Source organism: Eumetopias jubatus, unplaced genomic scaffold, assembly GCF_037043125.1.
Source record: "Eumetopias jubatus isolate StellerSeaLion01/CBP00866 unplaced genomic scaffold, mEumJub1_p1.0 scaffold_4, whole genome shotgun sequence".
In the NCBI taxonomy this organism is placed as follows: domain Eukaryota; kingdom Metazoa; phylum Chordata; class Mammalia; order Carnivora; family Otariidae; genus Eumetopias; species Eumetopias jubatus.
Window position 1 is genome coordinate 117,133,078 of NW_028274810.1, and position 12,584 is coordinate 117,145,661.

General features: G+C 42.2%; 1 protein-coding gene across 1 annotated transcript in view; it reads left to right on the forward strand.

Moving 5' to 3' along the window:
- The window catches only part of DNAAF11 (dynein axonemal assembly factor 11), a 47,466-nt gene that overhangs the window by 14,995 nt on the left and 19,887 nt on the right, over positions 1–12,584 (forward strand). The window contains exons 5-7 of the mRNA XM_028105597.2: positions 1,756–1,821; positions 5,365–5,434; positions 6,371–6,466. Coding sequence (XP_027961398.2) covers positions 1,756–1,821; positions 5,365–5,434; positions 6,371–6,466 — 232 coding nt within the window. The remainder of the gene's footprint in view (positions 1–1,755; positions 1,822–5,364; positions 5,435–6,370; positions 6,467–12,584) is intronic.

Genomic DNA, 12,584 nt, shown 5'->3' on the forward strand with positions numbered 1-12,584 from the left:
TGGCTGATTTCTTGGCCTCGCATAATCTCTTCTGTTCAGTTGGGTGAAGAAGAAGAGAGGGAAGAAAGGGCACACACTCTCTCTCTTTAGGGAAATTCCTGGAGAGCACCATAAGGTGCTCTCCTTCACAGAGCTAAATCACACGACCATATCCAGCTGCAGGGGAGGCTGGAAAGTGTTATCTTTATTCTGCACGGCCATGTTCCTTGTTAAAATCAGGGGTCCTATTACTATAGATAAAGGGGAAGTGGACTGTGGGGAATGAATAGCAATTTCTGCTATAGAAAACCTCTCTGAAATTACCTTTCAAGTGATAAATGAAGGGAGAGTTCAAGTTGGCTGGCTGGACAATTGGGGAATAAGCAATCAAGGCAGAGGGGGCCCGCACATAAGAAAGCTCCTGACATGAGATCATGAATGCATGGGTCATTTGAGCAACCGAAGGAGTCCCGCATGGCTGGGTTGTTGAAAGCACCAAGAGGGACGGCCACACAGACATTCTGCTGACGGCCAAATCGTTCCAAACAATTTAGCTTACACTCTTTAATATTATCGGATTATATATTTTACAGAATAATATGACAAGTGATGTGCTCAAAATAAATCAACCAAATAATTCTGAATGGTATGTTGCCACTACGGAAGTTACACCTGGGAAGTTGAAAGATGTAGGACTTTGTTTTTGCTTTGTTTTTTTTAAAGATTTTATTTCTTTATTTGGTAGAGCCCAAGCGGGCGGGGCAGCAGGCAGAAGGGGAGGGAGAATGAGAAGCAGGCTCCCTGCTGAGCAAGGAGCCCAATGTGGGCTTCATGTGGGGCTTGATCCCAGGAGCCTGGGATCATGACCTGAGCCAAGGACAGACGCTTAACTAACTGAGCCACCCAGGCGCCCCAGATGTGGGACTTTGAAATCGTGCCTCTCCGGGCTCATATGGCCTCTTTCCCAGCTGGGTCAACCTTTCTGAACCTTTGTTTCATCATCTGTATGGAGGTGATAGATCATGGGCAGTGTCTCAGCATTTTCCGGGGTGATGCAAAGGTCAACAACGAAAGGAGAGAAAGAAAGATTGCAAGGAGAAAGAAGGAAGACAAGACTATTTAAAACAGAAGGGATAGGGGCGCCTGGGTGACTCAGTTAAGCGTCTGACTTTTGATTTCCCGCTCAGGTCATGATCTCAGGGTCGTGGGATGGAGCTGCGCATTGGGCTCTATACTCAGCGCGGAGTCTGCTTTCCCTCTCCCTCTGCTCCTCTCCCTGCTTGTGCTCACTCGCTCATGCTCTCGCTTTCTCTCTCTTTCTCTACCTTTAAAATAAATAAAATCTAAAAAAACAAATACAAAAAAACCGAAGGGATAGAATCCTGGATACAGGGAGGCAAACATAACATTTACTTCCCCATAAATGAGTCCAGTGTTTCAAGTTTGCTTCTAGCAAACTTGAATGAAATAGAAAAGGAAACTTTAACCACCAGATGTCTCTGTATCTGCACCAATGCTAATTTTCTGTATGTTATTTACCTTAGGATTCTCACATGTTAACAATGTAAACAAATAATTGATGAATGTATTGTAGATTTCTGTTGATTTTTTTTAAAGGTAGACATTTTATTGTCCACCTACCAAAATAAGTTTGTCGTTGGAGATTATTATATAATTATTACCAAGTTTACTTGTGATAATGGGTTGGGTTATCTATACAGTATTGCTAAAGACATCGTCTTTTTTTTTTTTTCCCCCAAATGGATTATTCCTTAGACTTGACTTCTCCTTGAAAGATGATGAAAAACGTAACCAGATCATCCTGGACCTTGCTGTCTATAGGTAAAGACGTTTCATTATGGACTTATGTAATGTCATTTCTTTCTGTTTTTGTTCTCAGTGCCATCTCTTGAGTTCTGAAGTATTTTGAAATGGAATTTGATTTGCCAAATGAAGGCATCCTTCTTTTTTTAAGACCGAGAATGTACTGTAATTTGAAAAAGCATGAAAATTAAACAAAGGCAGAAGTAAATAAACCCACAATCCCAGTGCTAAGAACTCTGTGATCTCTTCTTCTAAGGCAGAGTTTAAATAATTCTCAGAGCTTTACTGCTTCCTAATGCTGATACCACAGGGCCCCTCAGCTCTCATACTACCACTGTACTTTTTATGGTCTCTTTCTTTTTTCTAAAACATTTTGATATAATAGTAAGCATCAGGTGGTGCCCCCCACCTTCCAGTCCCACCTTAGAGACCCAGGGGTACAGCCTGCAACTTTTTTTATCTCCAGCAGACACTTTTCCCCCAGCTGTGTCCTACCCTGCCTCATTCCTTCAGGATTTTTAAGTTTTGGCTCACTGTCCTTCATGCTTCTGACTTCAGTGACCACCCATGGGGTCTTTCTAATTCTCCAGTCCTTTGGGACCCCCAGTGCCTCAGGATTTGCACCCATGCATCCATCCGCCTGTGCCCCTGTCACGCTAGGCGTCCATGTGGCTTGCTGCCTCATTTCCTGCGGGCCTCTGGGCAGAGGTCACTTTAGTATAGAGGCCTCTCTGCCCACCATCCGATCTAAGCGCATATCCCTGCTCCAGCACTTCCTCCCACCTCTCCTGCTTTTTGATTTCTACCTGACCAACCATACATTTACTTGTATTTCTAAAAATGTGCGGGGCAAGGCAGGAACTTTGTTTTGTTTGTTCCTCCCTCCTTGTCTCTCCAGCACCCACACCAGCGCCTAGCAGCTGGAGCTCTGTGAGCTCAGGAATGAATGAATGCCTGAGTGAGTGAATGAATGAATGAATACCGGTAATGGGAGTCAGAGGACATGTACAAGCATGAATGATAATAAAGTCCTTTCTCTTTTGAAGGCCTATTTTGTGTGCTCTGTCTTGTCTAATCTCCCAGTAAACCCAGTGGAGTATGAGGGGTTGTCATCCTGACATTATCTAGAAGGGAGTAATTTTGGAGGGTAAGTCTTGTCAAAATAAATACTGACGGGCCGAGGGCCAACTCTTTGTTTTTTTAATTGTTATTTTAATTTAAATATACATCACTTAAAATTTACCCTGTCCGCCATTTCAAGTGGAGATTCAGTGGCCCTCAGTGGCTCCACCATGCCCTGCAGCCTTGCCAGCACAGAGCCCCAGGACATTTTCATCATGGCAAAAAGGAAACCCCATACCCATTAAGTACTCATTCCTCATCTCCCTTGCCCCTGGCAGCTGCAAGTCTGCCTTCTGTCTCTGTAGATTTGCCAATTCCCGATACTTCATATAAGTGGAATCACGCATGCCTCTGGGTCACGTCTTCAGGGTTCGTCTGTGTTGTGGTGTGTCAGAATTCCCTTCCCGTTTGTGGCCGAATAATATTCCATTGTATGGCTGGGCCACATTTCTGTTCATCCGTTCATCGGTACAGGACATTTGGTTGTTTCCACCTTTGGCTCTTGTGAGGAAGGACTAGTTCTTAGTGTGTACGTTCCTCGTCGTGCTGAGCCACCCCGTTACGCCTCCTGTCAAACCTGCTGCCCCCACGCTGCCCGCCCAGCTGCCTTTAAAAGGCTTCTAGCTCTTCTCCAGCTGATCCCCTGTCCTCTGTCCCTGCAGCAACCCAGTCTCCCTTCTGCTGTGTTTCATTAAACATCCAGTTTCATACTTTTAAGTCCTCCTTTCCATGTTTAGGCCATATTCCCGGAGTTTAATGAATGTGTACCCCTCTCTCTTTGTAGCTCGCTTGGCTCCTTCACGTTCAGTCCTCAAATGAAAGCTTTCCCCATCCTCCCCTTGTCATGTACTTTTTCAAGGAGTGGTGAGATTTCTCCTGTCTAGGTAGTAAAATCCTTCCCTTCCCATGATTCTGTCTGCACTAATGACACTAAAATTCCTTGTTAGCTTCACTGGCATGTGGATGTATGAAAATTAAGTTCATTCATTCATTCATTCATTCATTCACATATGCTTCCTGTCTTTATCCAGCAAATATCTATAGAACACCTACTATGTCTCAGGCATGGGGAGACCGTAACGGGCATGTTCGGTTTACAGTCTCTGCTGGTCCTAGAGCTTATGGCCCTGTGGTGAGACAGACGATAAACAGGCAGGCATCTAAATACGTAATTACAAAGGGAGAAGCGTGCTGTACAGGAAGGGCCAGAGTTCAGGGGTGGAGACCAATGGCGGGCACAGTCTGGTGGTCGGCAGCGTGGGGATGGTCAGGGAAGCTGCTGACATGAGCTGACAATTGGAGGGTGAGAAGCAGTGAGCTCTGCCGAGAACCAGCAGAGGATTGTTTCAGGCCGAGGACACCAGCACAGGCCAAGACCTTGGACATAGGGGCAGATGAACGCTTTAGGAGACTGTACACATTGGACAAGAAGATGTGATCCATTAATGCGGTAGCTATTCAACATGAGGTTTTAGGAAACCTTGCCTACACTTTTTACTCTTATAAGAATTTTTATTACATAAAATAGAACAATGCTGTGTTCACCCCACCTCTGGACTAGGCGCCCTGCCTGCGTCTTCACAGCAGTCTTAAGGGATAGGCACTTCACATCATATTTTACAGATGAAGAACCTGAGGCTTAGAGCAGCTGAGGAACGTGGTCCAAGGAGCAGGAGGGGGTGGAGACCCTTGCTCACAGTCCGTGTGACTGAAGCCTGTGCTCGTCGCCCTGCCGTCATCCGACCTGTCTTAACGTGTGTGACTTTTGAATCATCCCTGCATTTGCTAATGTCCGCGATCAATATTGTTAAATGTACAATGCTACCATGTCTGATTATTGGTCTAAACAAGCGAGATGAAGCCTAACTCTTTCGTTTGTTCCTTAAGTCAAGGAGAACTGTCACCCCCTGATCCTGGGGTCACTGCCGTAGATGGAAGGCTTTGCTTGTTCAGCAGGAGGGAGCTTCGCAGGCAGAAGCAGGGAGAAGCAGAGCAGGATGCTGTGGTGGCAGCTGCGGAACAGCTGCAGGGGAGGGAGAGCGGCTCGGGAAGCGGGAGCGGCTGCTTGCAGGCCCCAAGCGTCGTGGATTCAGCTTTCCTGGCTATTCATGTCAGGCGCGGGGGGCTTAAAATAAAATATTCATGAAAGAACATGGCAAGCTGTTTTTTGCAAACCTCTGGTGTTTCAGGCCGCAGATATTTTTAGGTTAGGGGCAATCAATGCCAAGAGTACTTGTGGGTCTAAAAATGAAATTGCTGATATATTGAATTTCCTTTGGTTTAGGGATTAATGGAAGACAGATTTCTTAAGACCTGTTGAGCATGGAAATTGGAAGCTTCTTTCATTTAAAATGGTTCCAGAAATGGTAGTTTTTATTTGCACTTCTTTTAACTTAATGTTTTTGAAAATGGTAAGATTTGGTACGTTTCACGTTGCAGGTATATGGACACCTCTTTGATCGATGTTGATGTGCAGCCGACTTATGTCCGAGTCATGGTCAAAGGAAAGGTGAGCGGTAGACTGTTACAGTTCCAAAAGCCAAGCCTCAAACTAAGCTAGGTTGCCTCGAAAACTGTCAACATAATATGAAAAGAGAAGAAAAGGAGCCCAATCAGAGAGCTATTTTTTAGACACATGATTTTACACAGTGGGAGTGGTATACAGCAGGATTGGTTGTTGACTAACCACTGTGTAGCTCCATAAAATTAGCATTTTTAACTTGTGTCTATTGTGTTAGTACTTCTTTCAGATCTGATAAGGTGATTATATGTATGATAGCCTATGCTTGAACTTAGATTGAAATAATATACCCCCCTTTAAATTGTCAATGATTTCATTCATAGCAACTGTAATTTTACTATTTTTGAAATAGTATTTCTTTTAAGAGAGAGAGAGAAAACGCAAAGGGGAGGGGGGCGCAGAGGGAGAAGGAGCGGGGGGAGAGAGAATCTTAGGCAGGCTCCACACCTAGCACAGAGCCCAGTGTGGGTTCGATCTCACAACCCTGAGATCATGATCTGAGCTGAAATCAAGAGTCGGATGCTTAACCGACTGAGCCACCCAGGCACCCCTGAAATAGTATTTTTTTGCTGATTATGAGCACTCATAGGAGTCATATGAAGGCTTTAAAGTGGAAATATGTTGATGGTTTATGACAAGAAGTTTTATCTATGAATTCTTTATTATTAGCCATGTTAACATAAATGGACCAATGACTGTTTCAGTGTTTGTGATTGATGACTGTTCTTTAGTCCATTCACTAAAATAGGTAAAATAATTCATGCATATCAAGCATAGCCCAGACATTTTTTTTTTTCTACTAAGTCTGAGCATGTTTTTAAAAATGGAATGGTGAATCTTGAATTGGTAATGAAAATACATCTTGAAGTAACCCTCTCACATAACATGTACTCCCTCTCTGGGACACTTCCTGTTTATTTTCAGCCATTCCAGCTTGTCCTTCCTGCAGAAGTCAAGCCTGACGGCAGCTCTGCCAAACGATCTCAGACGACAGGGCATTTGGTGATCTGCATGCCCAAGGTAGGCAAGGTTGCTTGGATCAATTTCAAGTCTGGGTGTGTTGGTTCCTGAAGGCACTTGACCTGTCAGGGCTAATGATGACTTCTTTCGGTTGAGAGAACCAGAAAATCTCCTCGCCCCAGCCAGGCAGGAGAACCGGAACCTGGGAGAACAGAGAGCTGAGACTAGGGTGCCTTTGGGAACTGTGGGGGCTCATCCTGCCGTCCGTCTGCCCGTGGTTCTTGCCCCTGCAGCCAGAGTGTCGCGGGGAGTTGGGGTCTGTCAGCCCCATCGTTCTTCCAAGCGGGGCAATCACCAGCAGCATGCCTATTACATGGGGATCAGTACTTTTAACCATAAAGAAGTGTTTGCTCTCTTATAACAAGGCATGAGAAGGTAGGACGGGCTCAGACAGGGGAGGGTCAGGGCCTTTCCAATATGTAAGCTGGCTTCCTTCCTGAGAGGCGCACGGGCGGCCACTGAGGTGGCATGCTTTCTTGTCCTTGCCTTGCACGAAGAGAGACAGACAGAGAGTCAGGGAAAGACACAGAGAGAGGAGCTTTCCCATCACTGTGGAATGAAAGTTCCTCTGGACCAATTAGCCAATTCAGCTGAAACGCCCAGTAAGTCTTGACTAGCTTAACCTTGCGCAATGAAACCAGTCTCTGGCCAAAGGGATGGGAGTACTTTGTTTGGTTTCTGTCGTTTTATTTTGGTTACTCTTGTCTCCTCTCATGACCTGGGGTGGGGTCCGCTTTGCCCCAGTCACTCAGGTTTCAAAGGGGTAGCGTGGAGAAGCCGGTCAAATGGGGCTGTGCTCTTGCAGGAGAACAGGAGAATGGGGAGAGGAGTGACTGCCACTGAGAATAAACTTGATTAACCAGTAAGTTTCTATAATGATTTATTAATCCTTTTCCCATAGCCAGATTTGTAACAGATTGATTATGGGTAATCAATTATGTATTTTTATTCCAAGTCAGTAAAACAGCAAATAAAATTTGCTGTCAGACAGTAAAATAACAAACACAGCTGTGAGAATCACATTGTCCTTGGTGACTACAGCAAATTAAGAAAGTGCTTGTATGCTAATTAGAATAGCCTATAGGGGAATCGAAGAGATAACTTAATTACCCAGTACTTTGATTGACACATTTGTATGACACTGTGATCAGCAATCTCTTTTTTTTTTAAACTTATATTCTAACTAAAACACCAAACTTTAAATGATAACTGTTATTTCCTAAAAGAAAATCAAGATCTATGATTTATGCACCTTCTGCAGGGTGCCAGGCGATTGATGAGAAAGCCTCCTCTGTCCCTGCTCATGGATCTTTTAAATACATGCAGCATTCTATTTCCATTATCCTTTTTGTTTTTGTATTTGTCTAAATTTGTCATGTTAAATACACATGAAAAGTACAAAAAATGGCTCATTAAAGAAAAAGTATTCTAGGAATGCGTGGTTGAAGATGAGATCATTTACACAGAGGGCCTCAGACTGGTTCTACTTTTTTTTTCCTCGATCATAAACTATGAATAACATTTTCCCTTTGAGGTACATATTTTTAAGGTTTTAGACTACTATGCTAAAGTAACATGGATGTTATCTCTGTCGTTATTTCTTTTAAATTATTAATCACTAAATGATTTCCTCTTACCATTCCTTTATATATCTCTATCATTGTCGCTTTTAAAAGACAGATAGGGGAACCCTCTTGGGTTTCTCTGCACCCTCCCCAACACCTGTTGTTTCCTGTGCTGTTGACGTGAATCAGCCTGTCGGGTTTGGGCTGATATCTCATTGTAGTTTTGATCTGCATTTCCCTGAGGGTAAGTGATGATGAGCATCTTTTCATGTGTCTGTTGGCCATCTGGATGTCCTCTTTGGAGAAATGTCTGTTCTTGTCTTCTGCGTATTTTTTTAACTGGAGTGTTTGTTTTGGGGGTGTTGAGTTTTATGGGTTTTTTTAAAATATATTTTGGGAACTAACTCTTTATTGGGTATGGCATTTGCAAATATCTCTTCCCATTCCATAGGTTGCCTTTAAGTTTTGTTGATGGTTTCCTTCGCAGTGCAGAGGCTTTTTATTTTGCTGTAGTCCCAATAGTTTATTTTTACTGTTGTTTCCCTTGCCTCAGGAGGACGTATCTAGTAAGAAGTTGTTACGGCTAATGTCAGAGGTTCCTGCCTGTGTTCTCCTCTGGGATTTTAACTATTGAATCACTAAATTGTGCACCTGAAACTAAAAGATAGTCATGAAAACAACCTTTGGAGAATAATTTCTTGCCCCAAATTAGTTGGTTTTCATTCATGAATTAGATAATTGCAAGGACTCTAAAGTTTAAAGAACATAAACTTTTTCTTCAAAATCAGCAAAAGTTAAAAAAATCAAAACTTTAATTTTACTTACGCTTATTATTAAAAGTATGTATTACTGAAAATTAACATCTTCATAATTCCTAATGATTGAAACTTTCGAAGTACTGAAGTTCAATCCACTGAGCTATTTATATGTCCAGGCTTCTCACTTACTGTAGAATTGTCCGAGTCTGGCCTGCGTTATATAATTACTGAAGCAGCATCTTGGAATTTTAAAGCATCTTATAAAAATCAGGTAAACACTTGGGTACAATTTTGATTCATTCATAAAATAGCATTGTCAATACTTAACATACTGATAACCTAGTACTTCCAGAAATATCTACTGTGGCCCTTCAGTAGTTTTTAATATTCAGATGAATTAATGAAAAGAAGATCAGATTTGATATTTAGCTCTTCCCTTTTGTGATAATGTTTGTAAAGAATACTGCATAAGAGCTGACCTATTTGATCGAGTCTGTGCTGTGCTGATTATATTGTATTTATTTGTGGAAATTCAAGGGTGAGCTTCGTATACATATTCCAAGGACGTAACATTTATAATTGAATATACATTTATGTACAAAGTGCTAAAATATTTATTAGACACTTCCCTCAGCATTTTGTCATAGATGTCAAATTGAAGGGTTTTTTTTTCTCTTTTCTTACCCCTAAATGAGGCTGGATCCATGCAGACCGGGGGCTATTAGGCAAGTTTCACCAAGTCTGCCCCCTGTCACAGGGGTCATGGCAACATTTTCTGCTGCTGACATGCCAGAGGGTTCTCCCAGCTCAGCTCCACATTTCCAAGAGGCTTTCCCCTCATGCTATATCTACAACGCCAGATGCTTTCCAACATCTGCCACTGAGTCCAGATCCTGTGGATTGATGTAATTAATACACAAATATCACAGCCCCTAGCACGCTGCTAAAATTCCTCTGTCTCCACCCACCATTTGATAATCTAACTTGTGGGTACCGTGTCTCCCAGAATGCCATCCCTGACCCTACCTCCTCCACCATGACTTCAAGGGTCGATGTCTCGGTTAGCAGTGATGAGTGGGGTAGTGGTTGAGGATGTACTCCGGCTCTCTCAGAAGGGTAGCATCAGGCAATAGAAGATCAACTGCCCAGGTAACAGCGGAGTAGGAAACATTCTGTTTCATGAGGTTTTTCTCCGTCCTTTCCACTGTCTGGTGGCATTTCTTTCTCGCTGCTGACACTTTTATTCACTAGTCTTAGCTCTGGGGAGTGGTAGAGAGAATCTCAATTCTAGTGTGTGTAGCCTCTTATCACATTAGATGTATCCAGTCAAGAAACATGGCCCCTGGGTGTCATCTATCAACCAGGACCTCACTTGTTTTTGGAGAAGGGTTAGTAATTCCTTTTTCAACACAGCAGCCAGAATGATCATCTTATAATATACGTAAGTCAGACCAAGTCACATTTCCCATTTCATTCAGAGTTAGAGGCAAAATGTCCTGATAACCTCCCCCTGCTATTATCCCTCTGACATCGTCTTCTACTATTTTACCTTCCAATCGTTCCAGCCACATTGGCTTTCTTGCTATTTTACAAATAGGGCAAGCATCCTTCTACCCCAGGATCTTTGCACTCATTGTCCCCTCGGTTGGAATGCCTTTCCCCCAGACACCCTCATGGTTTGCTCTCTCAACTTTTCCATGTTTCTGTTCAAGTGTTATCTTATCAATGGGGTCTTTTCCGACCCCCATATTTAGAAAGCATCTCCTCCTCTACCCCGGCATTCTCTATTACTCCTACTGCTGTATTTTTCTTCATAGTATGTATCATGACCTATAACAGTCTATAATTTGTCTATTTCTTTGTCTGTTTCCCTCAACAAGAATTTAAACTTCATGGGAACAGGGCTTTTTGTCTGTTCTTGTCAGTACTCCGTCACTGGCACCTAAAGCAGAACCTGGCAAAGGGAAGGTGTTCAGTAAGTTTTTGTTTAATGAGTGAATACCTTGAATGTATCTTTAAAATACATTTCAGGGGCACCTGGGTGGCTCAGTTGGTTAAGCATCTGCCTTCGGCTCGGGTCGTGATCCCAGGATCCTGGGATTGAGCCCCATGTGGGCTCCCTGCTCAGCGGGGAGCCTGCTTCTCCCTCTCCCTCTCCTTCTGCCCCGCCCAACCCCACTGTTCTCTCTCTTTCTCTCTCTCTCTCTCTGTGTGTCTCTCTCACTCTCATTCTCTCACTCTCACTCAAATAAATAAATAAAAAATCTTAAAAAAAATACATTTTAATATTTGGAACATGAATCTCCTCCCTGATTATTCTCTCCCCCAACCATTTCCTAATTATTTTTCCATGCATATTATTCCAGGTTAACTTGAAAATAATTTCAGGGTGCCTGGATGGCTCAGTCACTTGAGCATCCGGCTCTTGATTTCGGCTCAGGTCATGATCTCAGGGTTGTGGGATTGAGCCCCACATCAGGCTCCATGCTCAACAGGGAGTCTGATGGAGATTCTCTCTCTCCCTCTCCCCTGCTCCTCCCCTGCTTGCACATGCTTGCTTTCTCTGTCCTTCTAAAATAAATAAATAAATAAATAAATAAATAAATAAATAAATAAAATCAATCTTAAAAAATAATAAGTTTATCTAATTCTGCTTCCAAAAATGCTGTTGGGATTTTTGTTGTCATTGCAATTTAGAAGCAGGGGAAATGATTAAGGGAAGGGGCTCTGGAGCCAGAGAACCCAGGTTAAACCCTGGTACTTCCACTCAGCAGTTGTATGTCTTTGGGCAAATTATTAATCCTTCTATGCCTCAGATTCCCTGTCCATAAAATGATATTAATAATTCATACCACAAAAAGTTATTTTGAAGATTATGTACCTTTGCATACGTTAGAAGATCTTGGGACATAACACATACTGCATTCCTGTTTATTGTTAATTTGTGTTATTCATTGTTCCTAGTGACTAATGTTGTTGCATTAATTGTGTTCCTTCAACATTTTTTTATTATTGTGATTTCATTGAATTTATAGATTGTTATGGGAATGAATTCATATATTTACATAATCAAAACTGTATTTTCAATGATGTACGTTTTTCCATTTATTATTCTTATTTTATGTCCGTCAGAAATTTGTTTTTTTTTTTTTCTTGGTAGTTTTCTCTCCAGAACTGCTATGTATTTTCTGAGGTTTATTTATGGGTACCATACATATGGTTCTCATCCTATTTTGAGTGGAATTATTCCCCATCACATTTTCTATGAGTTTATGCTTGGTCTTCAGTATGTTTTCTTAAATGTGTGGTCAAACTAAGTTCTACGTACATAAACAATCTTACCACCATCAGCCTTGGAATATTTGGCATATGATGTCATTACAGTCCAGCTTAACAAGATTTAACTGAAATTTTGTATTCACTGAGAAGCTTGCTTCAAGTCATTAAATTAAACTCCCATCTAGACTCTCAGTTGACAAGTTACAGGAACACTCCAAGAATACACTTCATGATTTCCTTTGGGTGTTCTTTCAGAATAATTAACTGAGATTAAGGAAGTTGCTATCTGAACTGAACAGCAAATTATATTTACAGCTTCAGTTGGTGAACATCTTCCTTGATTCTGCTGTATTGAGCCCTGGAGGTGAAGGTCACATATTAAGGTCACCCTTACAGATGACAATCCTAAGAAACAGCCTCAGATTCCCTTCTCTTTATTAGTTGGACATGTAGTTCTCAGCACTTTCTCTCTACCCAAACATACTTATGATATACTCAATATAAACTTACTTTTAT